The sequence below is a fragment of the Meles meles genome, chromosome 7 (assembly GCF_922984935.1).
Source record: "Meles meles chromosome 7, mMelMel3.1 paternal haplotype, whole genome shotgun sequence".
NCBI classification, from domain to species: Eukaryota; Metazoa; Chordata; class Mammalia; order Carnivora; family Mustelidae; genus Meles; species Meles meles.
Window position 1 is genome coordinate 105,396,424 of NC_060072.1, and position 16,249 is coordinate 105,412,672.

The 16,249-nt window shown below is 51.0% G+C and overlaps 2 protein-coding genes across 8 annotated transcripts in view; one reads left to right on the forward strand and one right to left on the reverse strand.

The window, feature by feature from the left end:
* The first annotated feature begins 240 nt into the window (after positions 1-240).
* The window catches only part of VAMP1 (vesicle associated membrane protein 1), a 79,188-nt gene continuing 63,179 nt past the window's right edge, over positions 241-16,249 (forward strand). For 2 of the 5 annotated variants that reach the window (XM_046010696.1, XM_046010694.1), the window contains exons 1-4: positions 241-376; positions 3,844-3,970; positions 4,172-4,330; positions 5,035-5,086. In XM_046010696.1, coding sequence (XP_045866652.1) covers positions 375-376; positions 3,844-3,970; positions 4,172-4,330; positions 5,035-5,086 — 340 coding nt within the window. In that variant the 5' untranslated portion in view covers positions 241-374. Of the gene's footprint in view, positions 377-3,843; positions 3,971-4,171; positions 4,331-5,034; positions 5,087-5,491; positions 6,538-13,429; positions 13,963-16,249 lie in introns of those variants that run through there. The other 3 variants (XM_046010695.1, XM_046010697.1, XM_046010693.1) reach the window with 3 other exon arrangements.
* Positions 7,811-16,192, reverse strand: TAPBPL (TAP binding protein like). Of its 3 annotated transcripts, none has more exons than XM_046010685.1 (7): positions 15,705-16,116; positions 14,727-14,945; positions 14,324-14,581; positions 11,298-11,636; positions 10,382-10,684; positions 9,146-9,229; positions 7,811-7,908 (listed from the first exon to the last, which is right to left on the reverse strand). In XM_046010685.1, exons 1-7 carry the CDS (start codon positions 15,769-15,771, stop codon positions 7,826-7,828), a joined length of 1,353 nt encoding a protein of 450 aa, XP_045866641.1. In that variant the 5' UTR covers positions 15,772-16,116; the 3' UTR covers positions 7,811-7,825. The 3 variants fall into 3 exon arrangements, with proteins under 3 accessions (XP_045866641.1, XP_045866643.1, XP_045866642.1); XM_046010686.1 differs by lacking the exon at positions 7,811-7,908 and adding an exon at positions 8,405-8,969 and having other exon boundaries at positions 15,705-16,192; XM_046010687.1 differs by lacking the exon at positions 15,705-16,116 and having other exon boundaries at positions 14,727-14,950.

The window sequence follows — 16,249 nt, forward strand, 5'->3', positions numbered from 1 at the left end:
GTCGTAGTGGTCAGTGAACGATCCCCTCGGCCACAGCTCCTTCCCGGAGTCGGACTGTGAGAGGAGAGCTGGGATTGGCCAACTTGCAGGGGCGGGGCGGGCTCAGCCGTAGTTGGGCTTGGCTTCTGGACTGACGCCTGTCCTGCGCGTTGATTGGGCCGCGTGGTTGTCAATGTTACTGGGAGGCGTGGCCGACGCTAATAAAGTGTGGGACCCGCGCGGTAGCTGCGGTAAGTTCTACCGCAGCTGGACCTCTGGATTCTTAGGTGGAGGCGGAGCTTGGTGGCTCCGTAGACTTCAACCGCAGCGTTTCCCCGGCCAGGTATCTGGCCGCAGCCTCTGGAGACAAGACGGATCCCTCAACAGCCACAGAAATGTGAGTTGCCTCTGGTGTGGGGGGCTCGACACCTCCTTGCTAACTCCCACCCCTAGGCCGGACTCTGCGGGACGGAAAATGGCGCATTGCAGCAGCTGCTGTGACGCGGGGAACCACCACCGCGCGCCGCCCCCAGACCTGGCCGCCCCTGGGGAGGAAGGGCAGCACCCCATTCCTGCAGCAGCCACAGCCAGCACCCCACGGGGGCGGGTAGGGGCGCGGGGGTCCCACTTTCATGGCACTCTCTCCTCTGGCTTGCGGGGCGCCCGGTTCAGTCTCGGTAACAGTGAAGCCCGGGACTGGGCGAAGGTGGGGCATGGAGAGACACCAGGGAGGGGGTTCAAGACCCTTTCTTGTTGTCTGATCGAATCTATACTTAGGGCCTCTGGAAACAGTACAGGGTGCACCTGCCAGTTAGTAACTTGAATTGCTCTGCGATCTCCGGATTTATGTATGCCCCTTGCCCCATCTGTGTCGTGTTACCTTACTCGCCCACCTCCTCTTAGCAGTGAGCAAAGATCCAGAAACTTATCCGACAGTTCTTTGGCGCCAGGTGAGCAGCTCAGAAAGACTCAGGGGGCAGTGGCATGTGATTCCAAGCAGCCATTCATCTCAAGGCCACCTGTATAGGAGGTGTTTTCCCTTCATCCGGACCAGGCCAAGTTGGAAGAAGAAATAGAACTGAGGATCTCTGACTTCCTCCAACAATTCAATTTAGTGCCTGACCATCTTCAACACAACCGGCGTCCCAAGATCCTGAGGGAGAACTGTGGCAAGACGAATGAAGTATATCCCTCTCAAGACCACCATATATTTAATAGAGGCTTTTCTTTCTTATTATTGCCTGGAGTCCTGGCTTGTCTTAGATATATTTGTGTTGCTTCTCTTAGTGACAAAAAGGGGAAAAGATTTACTTACGTGACATGTGGGTTATGACTACCCCTGGATGTTTTATTGCTGAGTGTTCCCAACTACCAACAAATAGTAAGTGAAATGGTCCCTTCAAATGCTTTATAACCATTTTGCTTTTTCTCTATTTGATTTCTGCAGGTTTTTTTTTTTTTTTGAAGATTTTATTTATTTATTTGACAGACAGAGATCACAAGTAGGCAAGAGAGGCAGGCAGAGAGAGAGGGGGAAGCAGGCTCTCTGCTCAGCAGGAAAGCCTGATGTGGGCTCGATCTCAGGACCCTGGGACCATGACCCGAGTCGAAGGCAGAGGCTTTAACTCACTGAGCCACCCAGGAGCCCCAGAGTACTGATTACCACCTGAACAGGACTTGAATCCTGGACCCTCAGATTAAAAGTCTGATGCTCTACCCGCTGAGCTACCCAGGCCTCGCAGAGTAGCTCAGTTCTCATTTCTGCGGTTTTAACTGTATGTGATGTTCTATGCCTTTTGGCCAAGTGCTAAATTTCATTTTTTCTTCCCACACACTGGGGAGGAGGGGGATGGACTGCTTCCCAACAGCACGCATGTGGGATGAACTGAAGGAAATGGGGAAAGCATGGTGACAAGCAAGGCATCACAAGGTCTCTGACCTTAAAATTGTCATTCGTGCCACCATCCCGGACTGCTTCCAAGACCAAATACTGGCTGCTGCCTACTCACTGAGTTTTCCACCTTTCAGAGAACTAGATTGCTTAGCTCAGTAGTAACCCAAGAGTCTTGTGCCTTCCATGATTTTGTATCTTTTTTTCTTTCTTTGTGCTTTAGAGGGAGATGAGAAAGTGATTTCTTTAATGGAGTTGAGTTGGGTATAGTCTGCTAGTAAAGCCTCTCTGAAGAGTTATTCTCTATCTTTTTAATCCAAAAAAAAAAAAAAATTCACTTAGGGAGGAAGAATTTTCTGGGTATCAGTTCTGTTGTGAGTAGTCAAGGCATTTCCTTTTTAGTGATGATTTAATTCTTAATGCATTGACTCTTGGACTACTCCTGTGAGGTATGTTTTGTGAGATTCTGAGCCCGTATGAGGAGTTCTTACTGTAACTTTTATTCTCCATCAAGTTTGAGAGCTCTCCCTCTGTTGGTGCATTCTTTCTTGGGAGAGAAAAATCTCATGCCTTAGGTTAGATTTCTGGGAATTCTTCAGAAGGTGAATTTAGTCTCCATGCGTTGGGACATGGAAAAGATTTTATCTTGAAGACCTCCACTAGATTCATTCCTTCTAAGGCTAAGGGAAAGAAAGAATCTCTGTGTGTAGTAGTGTAAACCAAGATTTCTCTTTGGGACATGAAGAGCTAGGGGAGCTTCCTGAGACTTGATGACAAATCTAGAAAAGGAAGGGACACGCTCTATGATGCATGTATGTCAAAGACCATTACCTGTCTGTGCTCTTGGAACAGTTTCATAACTAACACAATTGCCTGGCACCCCAGGTTTATCTAAGTGAAACGCTCATCTTCTCTGCCAAAAACAAAGCAAGTGAATAGTCCTGACTTAAATCTACCTACAGAAGCCTTGTCTTTGGTGATTCTCCAAGTTGTCCTTACTTTACAGCTGCCCCGATATACTAATCATTATGTGAAACGACTAATAGCTGGTTTCCCCTAAGCAGAGTCTGTCAACTTGCATGTGTTCTTTAGGCTTTGCATAAAAGAGCTGTTCAGTCTGTAAGTGTTAGTCTTTTGTATGAATTTCTTTTAACCTGGATAGGAAATTTCCAGTTTGACTTCATGTAAAAGAATTCTTTTTTTTTTTTAAATAACATTTAAAAAAAGATTTTATTTATTTATTTGACAGACAGAGATTACAAGTAGGCAGAGAGGCAGGCAGAGAGAGAGGAGGAAGCAGAGTCTCCATGGAGCAGAGAGCCCGATGCGGGGCTTGATCCCAGGTCCCTGGGATCATGACCCGAGCTGAAGGCAGAGGCTTTAACCCATTGAGCCACCCAGGCGCCCCAAGACTTCTTTTTTTTATTTTTTAAGATTTTATATATATATTTTTTGACAGAGACATAGTGAGAGAGGGAACACAAGCAGGGGGAGTCAAAGAGGGAGAAGCAGGCTTCCTGCTGAATAGGGAGCCCGATGCGGGACTCAATCCTAGGACCCTGGGATCATGACCTGAGCCGAAGGAAGACACTTAATGACTGAGCCACCCAGAGGCCCCAAAAGGCTTCTTTCTGATAGGGAAGTACCATTTAGTCCAAGGCTGGCATCTTTGTCCCTATAGCCGTTGTGCCAGAGGATGTTTGAATTTAGGTCAAAGGATAGCCCCAAAGAAGATCTCTTGATGCCACCCTGAATGTCCCTGAACCCCCCCACCCCAAGTGTTGTTACAGGATCTTTCATCTTTTGCTTCTTCCCCAATGCTGCATCTCCCTCCTTGGTGTTGCTAAGAAGTTAGAATCGCTTCTGGTTGCATGGAGCCTCATCACCATAGTGTTTGTCATACGGGGCCAGAATGCATGTGATTCCTTTCTTGTCTCAGTTACTTTGTGTACTCGGTCCCCTTCCCTCCACAGGTCTGCTCCAGCTCAGCCTCCTACTGAAGGGGCAGAAGGGACTGCCCCAGGAGGGGGCCCCCCTGGCCCTCCTCCTAATACAACCAGTAACAGACGACTACAGCAAACCCAGGCACAAGTGGAGGAAGTAAGTGGAGAGCTTTTCCTCTGAGAGTTTCCAGATGATGGAAGTTTAGAACCTTTTTTTTTTTTTTTTAAATAAAGGGGTGCCTAAAAGCTCTGGGAAGCAAGGCATCCCTGACTTACACAGGACCAGACTTGACATTCTTTTCTTTTTCACCCATCTCTAGCAGGAAAGCTTACTAGCTTTGTTTCTGCACCCACTCAGGTGGTGGACATCATGCGTGTGAATGTGGACAAGGTCCTGAAGAGAGATGAAATACTGTCACAGCTGGATGACCGAGCGGATGCCTTGCAAGTGGGAGCGTCACGGTTTGAGACTAGCGCTGCCAAGCTAAAGAGGAAGTATTGGTGGAAAGACTGCAAGGTGAGTTTTCTTGTCCTCTCAGCCTTCTCTTCCTGGGCCTCAACTCCTGGAAGAAAAGGAAACGCTCAGGTTCTACCTTCCTCACCTCCGGTGGCACTGAGGAACCTTGAGGGGAGGAAATCTGAAAGCCTTCTTGAGATGCGGTACCCAGAATTGGCCACCAGGGTAGGCTAGAGCGCTCAGAACCACTAACTGGGTGCCAGCCATACCCTGAGGAGTTGGGAAGTGGTCAGTCGGGCTGCTTTTCCCTCAACGACCCCTGGGAAAATCTTGCCTTGTCCTTCCCCACACACAGCCAACATTAACTCGATGACTAGGATAGGTCTATATTTAAATACTTACAGCTTTTACGAATAAGCTGAATACTTCACAATGGAAAATGAACCAACTGACCAAAGATCCAGTGTCTGCACCTCCATGGCATTCCTTTCAAAGCCTCAGGCAGAAGGAGCCAAGCGAGATGGAGTGAGCCATAGACGCTCGGATGTTTCTGGGAAGCCTCAGCTGCGGTGCAGGGATGGTTGTCTCATGGGGAACTGGAGGGTTTGTCCCTTCCAGAGAGACCCGCCTATTTCCTGGGGGATGAGTAGTTTCTTCCACCGTCCCCAGGATGGAGGAAGTTCTTTTCCCACATCTCTAGTGGGAACATCCTCTTTCCTCTTCCCCAAATCCAAGGACCCATTTTTTGGTCAATGTTTCCTCAGATGATGATCATGCTGGGAGCTATCTGTGCCATCATCGTGGTAGTTATTGTAAGTAAGTATCGCTGAGATTTCTGGTGGGGTGAAGAGGTGGGAAGGTCCTGGAGTCTTCTCCCAGCCCTGCCTGCCTGCCTGGGGAGTGGGGCTGCTCTCACTGAGGTATGGAGATCGCTGCTGTGGGATTGTCACCTGGTTTGGGAGGGAGGAATGGCAAAGACAAGGGACTTCCTTGATGGACAAGGATCTTCCCTCTGCAAGATCTCGTGGGAAGATGGTCCTTCGTATTCTGAGGAAATGGGGCTGTGCTGTTTGTCACTGGCTTGGGTCAGAGGGAGACCACGGGGATGGGACACCTGCGACTGAAAGGCCTGAATGTCTAGTAACTTGATGTAATTTGCCCTCTTGTTTTCTCCTGTCTCTTTCTCTTTTCCATCTGGGACTTCCTGATTCCTGTGTCCAGTCTACTTTTTTACTTGAGAATGTGCCACCCCTTCCCTGTTCTCCATTGCCATCCGAACTCACATCCCTCTCCCTCTGTTTGCTCTCTCAACGAACGTCCCCATCTACCTTCCTCCACCCTGTCCTGGCTTCTCCATCGCCATTCCTCCTTTTCTGTTGCTCTCATTTGCACTGTGTCCCTCAACACTAGAAATGCTGCTCATGGCACAGTCTCGAAGTAACTCCCTGAAGAGCCACAGCTGGCACCTGCCTACCCCCTTCTTATGTGCTCTCAAGTTCCCCCAAAGCCAAAAAGAATGGGAGGCCAAGAGAAGAGGAAGGGGTGTAGCCAAGGTGACATGCCCAAGAAGCTGTCAAGATTGGGGAAGGAGAAGGGTGTTGGTGCCCATGGTGTCACCAGGAAAGGCCAGGTCACTGGTGGGAGCGGGCTGGGAACAGCAGGGAGAAGGGCAGCTCACTCAGGACTGCCCTGATCACTAGGGGCTCTTCTCTTAGACCAGACCTGAAAAGGAGCCTGGGGTGGGCCCGAAGTCCAACTTGGTTCTGGGGTTACCCTTTTGGAAAGTCACATCTGTTTTTGCAGTTATTTCTGATCTGTCCGAGACTTTCTGTCATCAGGGATCATACAGACTTTTGCTTTGTTTTCTGGAGACCTACAGAAGGCATCTTAATTACAAAAGGACCAGCTTCATTCCCATCCTAGAAGCAGCCTTCTAAGCTCATAACTACAAGGGGCTGTCTCTCATCCACATTTTCTGCAGGATTCTGTATTATTTATGAGAGCACCAAATAATTCTATAGAGCCAAAGCTGGGGATCTGAGTTAGCTTTAATTGTTGGAGAGAACAAGTATTAATTATAGAGAGACAATGAGTCAAGGGCCTAATCTGAAAATAACAAGCTTGGAGGAAGCCACTTGTTGCTGCCTCGTTGGGGAGGGTCCCACTCCTCCCTCCCCTTTGATAAAGCGTGAGGTGTTAGAAATGAGGATACTTGGGCTCTCCAGGACTCCTTTCCTCTACACCCTTCCCATGTACTTACCAAAGACAAGGATGAGGCAGGAGGTCCTTCCTGAAGCCGGCCGATTCTGAGTATTCTGAGAAGTCCAGTATATCCCCCCGACAGGTCTTGGGTGGGAGGCGGGACCGTCTGTGGACAGGTGCGCATGTGCACTGCTGTGCCATTATGGGCCCTCTTATCTAGAGCCACCTGTCTGTTCTTCCTGTGCTGTGTTCCCCTTCTGAACCACCTGTACCCTTCCGAACTCCACTTTGCTTCCTTTCCTTTCCTCTCTGCATGGTTTGTGGGGGGAGACAGTGGAACCTGAGGGTGGGAGGCCACGGCTGGGCTTCAGGATAGCTTGTGGAGTGGGACAGATCCAGGGGTGAGGGAAGGAGGGAGGCTGGGAGCGGCAAGGGGGAACACCCATGACCCCTTATTCCTCCCGTCCTCCAGCCCACAAGCAGGAAGAGGCTGAGGCCAGGCCAGGTCCAGCCGGGCCGGGTCTGGGTGCTTCCTTTCCATGCAGCAGCATTTCATTGCACAAAACCATCCTTCCTCTCCTTTTGCCCGTTTCCCACATTCCCTTCGTCCTGCCCCAGGGCAGGACTGAAGAGCTGGAAGAAAGCAGTCAGTGTACCCTCCCAACGGCCCCCCTCGAAGGTCTCCAATCTCCTCTGGGCTCCTCCTTGCCTAATGCAGGAGGTCACCGCTGGAGAAGAACTGCCACTGTCCTCGATGTATCCCGAGCCTGGAGCAAATTCGCCCTCTTGGCCCACCCAGCTCTGTCACAGGAATTCTTTCCTGGGTTTCTGTCCCTCTGAGGCTCACCAGATGCAGTTGGCTTTGTTCTTTTGGGGATGTTTGGCCTTCTACTTTCTTTCTCACCCCACCCTGTACCCTCTTCTGTGTCTTTGCTGTCCCTCGTCCCTCCCACCACCCATGTGCATGAGCAAATATGCAACCAAACCCCGGGACTTTGCAGTCAAATGAAGCCGAGCTTCCCACATCCCCTTCTTCCTTGGTTTGCCATGAGGTGATGTGGGGTTTCCACTGTGTGTCTGTCATCACCTCTGTCTTTTTTCCTACCCCCAACTTCATACTTGTATAGAATAATAACTGCTGTACTTCCACCCAAGGCATGTGGCATATTTACCAACTTCATGTATTCTGAACAAAGGCAAAAAATATATATATATATAAATTCCTACCACTAAACTGACTTGGTTGTTGTTTGGGTTGGAGTAACTGAGGGGGGGGGTGTTCTTTTCCTTCTACGATGTGATGTGTTGTTGCATGAGGCCGGAAGGCTGGCTGACAGGTGCCGTGTGGCACTCTCAAGATAAAAGATCCATGTGTTGGCAGAGGAAGTGGTCTCCGCTCTGTATCTGTACCTGGCGCAGCCCAACTCCTCCAGGTGCTAGAGAGAGGAAGTGGTGACAGGAAGTCGAGTGGGCATCTCATATATCACATCAGAAACCACTGCAGGTTTTCTCTGACACCTCCCCTCTGCCTCCTTCCTATGTCCTCGTGCTGCCCCGCCTGTCCGAGGGGGCGCCCACATGAGGCCTCTGCGAACACACCCTGTTCCCCAGCAGCCTCACGTCCAGTTTTCTTCTGCTGAGTTCCTCTGTCCTCACCAGACACATCTTAGAGTTGGATGGAAGGAGGAAATCTCTCCCTGGCAGTTGAGGGAGGGAGGCGCTGTCCAAAAGAGCATGACCTTCATTGTGGCTCAGGGTTCCAAACAGAGCAATCTGAGATAGTGTCCCAGGGCCGCCTCTGAGGGCCTTGGTTTCATACCCTGCACACTCTGCCAGTGGGCGTGGCAAGGCTTGGGGACAGGACTCTGTTGGGTCCGGTATGGGGAAAGACAGGAAAGTGAAAAAGCTTTGTTTCTGAGGACGCAAGGTCTCTTGGACAGAGTTCAAATGCTTGTGTGTTATGGCCCAACCGCCACACCCCTTTGTCCCACTGCCCCCCAACTCACTCCTTTTTTAAAAAAAAAAATTTATTTTAGAGAGGGAATGAGAGCATGAGTCAGGGGGAGGGGCCGAGGGAGAGAATCTTCAAGCAGACCCCCCACTGAGTGTGGAGCCCCATGCAGGTCTCCATCTCATGAACCATGAGATCATGACTTGCCCATTTACTCCTTTCTTAGTGTTTTCCCTTTTTCTTTTCTACCATAGGCTCATTTTTTAACCTCCTACCCAGACATTCTGCTTTCTACCACCCTCTCACCTCTTCACCTTTTCTCCCTTGGTGTTCAGCCCAGGGACACAAGGAAGGAAGGCAGAGACCCACACAGAGCCAGGGTCCCCAGGATCTGTGCCTTCTTCATGCCTTTCTTGGGGCCTTTTTGAGCTCTGAGACTTGGCTGGAGCCCTTCTGGGACAGTGTGACTACTATTCCCTTCAGCTCTGAGGCAGGAGGGAGGTTACCCAGAGGGCCTCAGAGTCTTGGCAGATCTTGGTGAGGTAGCTAGGAGAAAACAAGAAGAAAGGAGGCTGTTTTCAGTTGAGGTAACCCCAAAAGCCAGGGGCTGTGGTGTGGGGACTGGCTGGAACTCAGGACACTTGGGCTTTGTCCCTGGGCTGGGCGGGGAGGTGGCTGGAGTCAGCTGATCTACAAGTAAGGAGGGGCAGGGCAGGGCTTACCTTGCCGTCTCTGAAGCCCCAGGAACAGCAGTGCGAGAAGGAAGAGGCTGCTAGCCAAAAGGACTCCAAAGGCTGTTTTCTGCTCTGTAGGTTGAGAAGAGCACGGGCAGGAATCAGTAGGTTGGAATAATTTTTGAGCCCGCACCTGGCCCAGCAAGAGGGACAAAGCAGGGAGAGAAGGTAGAGGAGAGAGAGCAGGTCTGCGTGTGCACCCCCATCCCCGGTTAAGGAGCTCATGGCAAGCATTCTGCTTTCACCAAGGAACTGGGCACACTGTAGTATTCTTACTTGTTGAAGGTTGTGGGATATCCATGTGTTTTCCTACCCCTTCCCACCTTGGGACATTTAGAGAGATTTAGGTTAGATAAGTTGTTGACAGGTAAACTGAAATTTTGCGACTACCTGGTAAATGAAGTAAGCTGAGACAAAACCCCAGTTCAGGGGAAGCTTGCAGTCTGGCGAGCCACCAAATAATGCCCAATGCTCCTGGATGTTTGCATTTCTTCTTGAAAACCTCTCAATGACATTCTGTGACTTTAGGATGAAATTGCATCCTGAAAGCCCATTGTGATCTGCCCTCTAATAGTGTAGAGGGTTTAAGGCTGTAGGGCAGTCAGTGCCCATTTTTCATATTTTCTTTGACCATTTACTGGGTAGGTGACCTTGGGCAAATTCCCTGACATCCGTAAGAGCTAGTTTGCTCATCAGTAAAATGGGAGTCGTGATAATACATGTGATCATATAGCTAACTGCTTAGTACAGTGCTTGATTCATGTAAATGCTCAATAGATGTAATTACTTTCAAGCTCCAGGGCCACTTCTCCCTTTTCCCACATACTCTTGGCTCTAGCTGTGCAGTTCCCCAAGTTCTCCTGAGACTGTTTATAATCTGGCCTTCACATGTGCCGTTCTTTCCGTCTTGGCTGTTTTCTTCCTCCCGAGCTAGCTCCCTCGACTGGCATCAGTGGCGTCAGCCCCTCCAAACTGACTAAGCTCCTTGAGGGCAGGAACCCTTGCTCTCCAGCTCTCAGTGCACTGCCTGGGGCCCTGGAACCTGGGGTTTGGTGGAGTCTTGGGATGCGGGGGCAGCTAGGATGGGGGGCTGCCACTTCGGGAACCAAGAGGCAGAGGTTGAACAAAGTGCTGTGGGAAGCAGAACAAGGCCAGAGACTGAGCTGGGGGCAGGAGAGCCATGAGCCCAAGTATGGAGATAGGAAAGGAGGACAGTCCTAGTACCTGGTGGGAGGATCTGGGTGCTGGCCCCCAGGGGCTGCTCCAGGGAGCTGTGGGCGACCTGGCAGGTGTAAGTGGTGCCTGCAGGGCCAGGTTCTACGGTCAGGAAGGAGGAAATGCTGTAGGTGCCCGCTGCGCTTTGCCGGAGGCTGGAGAAGGAGGCGCCAGATACTGGGACCGGGGCTCCATCTGGCTCCTCTCGGCTCCATGTCACGGTTATGTCCAGAGGATAATAGCCAGTGATGCTGCAGATGAGGGTGGCTGGCAGAGTTTTGTTCTCCAAGCTGAGTCGTACTTTGGGGGAAGCTGGAAGAAAGAATGAGGAAGAAGATGCCAGAGGGCCCCAACCTGATGGCTTAATCTCCCAAAGCTTCCTTTCTCTTCCTGCTGGGAGTGAAAGTAGGTTGTGAGAGCTGAAGGAATTAACCCCCAGTGGAGGGCCCAAGGTGGGTGTAAGGAGTCCACCCTGGGTGCAGGCCAGAAGGGAGCACGTCTTTCATAGGCAGTTGAAAAATAGTAGTAAAACCAAGCAAAGGTTGGCTTCTTCCCATCACTATAGGCCGCTGATTTTCAAGGACATCAGTGATGAAGTACTCCTGCCAGTCAGACAGCGCCCACAGCCCCTCCTCGGTTTGCTGCTGCTTCTTCTCCACATCCTTGTGGTCCCAAGGACTGGGGTACTTGGGAGACAGCCAGCCAGGACAGGGCGGTGGGATCCAGGCTGGGAAAGTGCCTGGTGGAATTCTTCTGGAGTCTGATGGGGAATGGTCTGTGCCTCTAGGATGGTGATGGCAGTTAGGTCGTGGCAATGGGACCGTCTGCCTCTTGGGGACTTGCCCTTGTGTTGGATTCTGTCCTAGAAAATGCTCCCATAGACGTATCCCTTCCACGCTCCCTGGAGACCCGAGTATGGCCTCACCTTGGATGTGGACCTGGATGATTTGTTGAGCTCGGTACAGAGAGGTGGTGATCTGACAAATGTAGGTCCCCTCGTCCTTCAGGGTGAGGCTAGGCAGGGCGAGGGAGGCGTCCCCGGCCACAAGTAGCTGCTCAGGCTGCAGCGCAGCGCCCTCCCGCTTGGCCTGCCGCTGCCCCCTGGTCCAGCTGTACACCAGCTCGCCGTTGCCCTTATGGCGCAGCCGCCACTCCACATGGGTCAGGTCCATGCCCGGTGCCATGGAGAAGCCACAGGGCAGAGAGGCTGAAGACCCCATCAGGATGTTCAGGGATGGGGTCTGTGTTGTCACTTGGAGCTCCACTGCAGTGAGAAAAAGAAGGGTGATTGTGGGCTGCTTCCTTCTTTAGCCCACTCGATTTCTAGCTGTGGGCACATGCGTGCACCTGCCCCCTCCTCTGGACAATGAGGCCAGCTGAGCTCATTTCCCACTAGTTGGAACCACAGAGAAATGGGTGCTCTGGAAGGGCAGCCTGGCACACATGGTAAACCTAACTATTTTGGAATCACTTACCCCCAGACAATCTAACAAAAGCTATGGACTTCTCACCAGACAAGTCCATAGCCAAAATTAGGGGTTACCATTGACCTTCAGGTCAGGCCACTGGAATAGCAGAAAAAGCTTTGGAACCCTGCTCCTTCCACTTCCTAGCTCTGTGACCTTGGGCAAGTCACTGAGGGTTGCCAAGGCCATCTGCTTAAGGCAAGGATGCTGTGAAGACAACATAGGAGTAAGAGATTTATTTATTTATTTATTAAAAGATTTTATTTATTAGTTTGACAGACAGAAATCACAAGTAGGCAGAGAAGCAGGCAGAGAGAGGAGGAAGCAGGCTTCCCACTGAGCAGAGAGCCCAACACCGGGCTCCATTCCAGGACCCTGAGATCATGACCTGAGCTGAAGGCAGAGGCTTTAACCCACTGAGCCACCCAGATGCCCCAGGAGTAAGAGATTTAAAAATCACACAGTGGTAGTATTTGTGCCAAGCGTGCTAAACCTGAATCTAATGAGGAACAATCAGACACATCCAAATGGTGGGCTGCTCTTTGAGACAGTGGGCCTGGACTCTCCAAATATTAGTGCTGGAAGAAGAATGTTTTGGACTTAAGGAATCTAAGAGCTTAGGTCCCCTGGGTGGCTTGGTTGGTTGAGCGTCGTCTGCCTTTGGCTCTGGTTATGATCTCGGTGTCCTGGGATCAGGCCCCATGTTGGGCTCCCTGCTGATCAGGGAGCCTTCTTCCTCCCTCTCCCGCTCCCCCTGCTTGTCTTCACTCTCTGTCAGGTGAATAAATAAAATCTTAAAAAAAAAAAAAAAGAAGAGGGGCACCTGGGTGGCTCAGTGGGTTAAAGCCTCTGCCTTCAGCTCAGGTCATGATCCTGGAATCCCGGGATCGAGCCCCGCATCGGGCTCTCTGCTCTGCAGGGAGCCTGCTTCCTCCTCTCTCTCTGCCTGCCTCTCTGCCTACTTGTGATCTCTGTATGTCAAATAAATAAATAAAATCTTTAAAAAAAAAAAAAGAAAGGAAGCTAAAGGTACTAAACTAAACACAATGCATGATCCTTGTTTGAATCCTAACCTTTAAAAAAAACAAACAAATAAACAAACCCAAAATCAAACCAGAAAGCTATACAGAACATTATTGGTACAGCTGGAGAAGTTTGAATTTGGACTCTGTACTGAAAGGACTACTATATCAGTTTTACAGTTTCTTAGGTCTGATGCTCAGTGGCGTACCAAGCAGTGGTGGGGGTCATGGGAACAGATTGCCCTGGCAAGGGGGGAGTATTTTATCACTGATAGTGTTCAAGATTGCCAATATGGCGATGGCATAATGGTGAGAATATGCTGTTGAACTCTTTGCACACTGTACCCCCGGATTGCCTGCACCACTGTAGACTGCTCCCCACCTTGGTTTGCTGTTTGTGTTCTAAAGGAATACATGCTCTGCATGGAAACTTTTGGGGTGAAGTGTTGAGATATGGGCAACTTAGTTTGGGGGGTATCTATTCTCTCATTTATAAAGAGAGAGAATGTGGCAAAATATTAATAATTTTACCCAATTTACTCCCCATTATTCCTTCATCTTTTTTGTAGGTTTGAAATTTATCCCAAGATAAAAGGGGCGATACCTAGCTGTGCCAGGACTATGGTTGACACTGTACAGACATGAGAACCTCTCTTTTCTGATGTGGCAGGATAAATTTAGATTGCACCACAGAAAACTTCAAGTGTTCTGGGGCTTTCTAAGGATAAAGGGTAGCCCCCTGATCTCTAGACTTGGTTGGGTCTTCTTCAAGGCCAAATACTGGATTTGATGAACTCTAGAGAAATCTATTGTGATGTTCTCAATTTCCTGTACCTGCTGGGATGTGCTGGGTGGGAGGGGGCAGGGACCAGGTTTTACTGATAAGAGATAATGAATGAATTTGCATCCCTGTCGTTGCTTTAATCATCTTGAAGCACCAGACCAGGCTGGCTTTCTCTGCAATACAACTGGTATTTGGCTTAATAACACTGCTGGGGACGGGGGGTGGGGGGGTGGTCTAGGTGGCTCAGTGGGTTAAACCTCTTCTTTCAGTTCAGGTCATGATCTTGGGGTCCTGGGATCGAGCCCCACATTGGGCTCTTTGCTCAGCAGGGAGCCTGCTTCCCTCTCTCTTTCTCTGCCTGCCTCTCTGCCTACTTGTGATCTCTCCCTCTGTCAAATAAACAAATAAAATCTTAAAAAAAAAAAAAAGACTGCTAGGGACAGCATATATGAATGGCGCATCACATGTCATTTCCTTAGATTAGGGAGGTGAAAATGATCCCAATCCAATTCTTTGGGTCTTTAGGAGAAAGGACTGAGGCTAGGGGACACCTTGAGAGGACTGATGTAGATGGAGGTGGGCTTGTTCCTTCTCCTTCTATTCCCCAATAACTGACAACTTGAAAAAAAAAGCACCAAACACCCAAAAACTTTCTTACTGTTACTTTTAAATTTCTCACCTGCAGTTTGTATCATCCCCTGGGGGCTCAAGGGCAGATTCAGTGTGGGGTGCAAGAGAGCCCCATTCTCCACATCCCTGGGAGTCTTCATCACCATGGAGACACTAGGTCCCCCTCCAGATACCTGCACGTTGGTGATGAACCAAGCTGCCTTCTCAGTGGCCTGGAGAAAATAGTGGGAGATCTCACAAGTCACCTCCTTCCCGTTGCAGTCAGCATGGAGCAAGGCCTCGGCCTGGGGAATCTGTACGAAGTTCACTGCGGGGAGAAGGGCAGCATAGAGGTCTGGTTGGTTGCAGGACAGCTGGCCCATGGGAAGCCAGTGCAGTGGGTGTACTCAGCACCAGGCTGTCTCAGCAGAGGGAGCCCAGAAAGATCGGGACACAGTGTGCAGGGCTCTTACCTGAGGCCTCGAAGGTAACAGGTGGGTTGTCTTCAGCCAGCGTGCCCCCTTGGAAGTCGGTGAGGCCTTCCAGGGAGCCGTCATCCAGTACTGGTACCTGCCTCAGCACGAGCAAGGCCTTCACCATGTTCCTACTGCTGGCAAAACCTCCAAGCTGCCTACCTTCCTCCACCAGGAAGCAGTCTAGGACCACATCCACTGCCCGCAACTGCCTTTCCACTGCAGGTTAAAGACAGGGTGAGCACCCTTTTCCCGGAGAGTTGCTTCTGTGCCCAGGTCACCTACCCCAGCTGTGGAGTCATCAAGGAAGGAGTAAAAGTCTTCCAGGGTCCTAGCTGTCTCTGTGTCCCTCTTTTGTCACCCCACACCAGCCTTTCTGGGAAGCACCTGTTACTCCAGGTACATACTCGGTAGGAATTATTTAAAATCCTGGAGTTTCCTTACTTGGAACCAAATACTCTCTTCAGTCACGGTGCCTTACTTGGCACCAAATACTCTCTTCAGTCAAGGGAATTCTCAGCTAAAGCAAATAAATGAGCAAAGTTGCCACGGGGAGAAGAGACAGGACACTCGTGTGGCAACCGTCTTCTCAATTTCCCAGCCAGCCCACTGGTCTGCTGTGCTTTCTGCCATTACCGGTGGCCTTGCCCTCCCCAAACCTCCGGGGATCACTTCTCGCGCGGATTTGCTGGCCCGGGAACCCTTCCCCTTCAGGGTCTGCTCCCAGACAGTGCCCTCTCCGGTAGGCCCCCACCACATCCACCCAGGAGGCCCCTCTTCTCTTCATTTGGCTTTTCCCACAGTCTTCTACCCTCTCCCTCTCCTCTTTGATATCTTACTTTGCTGGTCTTTTTCCTGTTGGGCTGAGGAGGTCAGTCCCTCCCCCCAACCCTTTCCTCTTCCGGAATCACACCGCGGTGGTGGCTCCCTGGTGTGCCGCACCCCCCCCCCCACCCCCAGCCAGCGCTCCCCACTCACCTGGGTCTGCCGCCACCCCGGACAGAGCCAAGCACAGCAGCAGGCACCATCCCTCCTCAGTGCCCATGGGGGCAGCGCTCCCGCCCCCCTCGCCCCCCTCGTACCCCAGTCCCCAAGTCCCCCACAGCCCCTCTGCAGGGCTTCCCGCTGGCACCGCCCGGGTGGAGAAGACGGGCCTCTCCAAACCACCCTTGCCAGCCTGTTGCTTTCTCTTCAGTCCTTGGCCTACTTCTCTTTCGCTTTCACTTCGACTGTCACCGCGGCTGCCTTTGCTTGAGAGTGAAGCCAGCAGGTGCTCCTGCCAGAGTCCTGTTCCTTGTTCTCCTTTTTCTCCCCCGCCATGGCACCCCGCCAAATCCTTGGGTTATCTCAAGATCTGACTTGACTGCATGCACGCTTTTGGCTCCCCAACCAAGAAAGTGGAGGTGAAAAAAGGGGAGGAGGGCGAGACTGAGGGGCTACTGGGGGACCTTTCTTCATTTTCTGTGGGTGCCACACCCACTCGCGATCCTCACTTCCCGACTTGGGCGGGGCCCGCACACTAG

What these genes read in the sequence shown, in the direction of transcription:
- TAPBPL (XM_046010685.1), bottom strand. Translation starts at nt 15,771, where the DNA reads ATGGGCACTGAGGAGGGATGGTGCCTGCTGCTGTGCTTGGCTCTGTCC. An exon ending in CACCCAGATCCTCCCACCAG is followed by an intron (nt 9,230 to 10,381) that starts GTACTAGGACTG and finishes CTCAACCTACAG; the next exon opens with AGCAGAAAACAGCCTTTGGA. An exon ending in GGGGCTTCAGAGACGGCAAG is followed by an intron (nt 7,909 to 9,145) that starts GTAAGCCCTGCC and finishes TCCTCTCTCTAG; the next exon opens with CACCTGGAGGAGTTGGGCTG.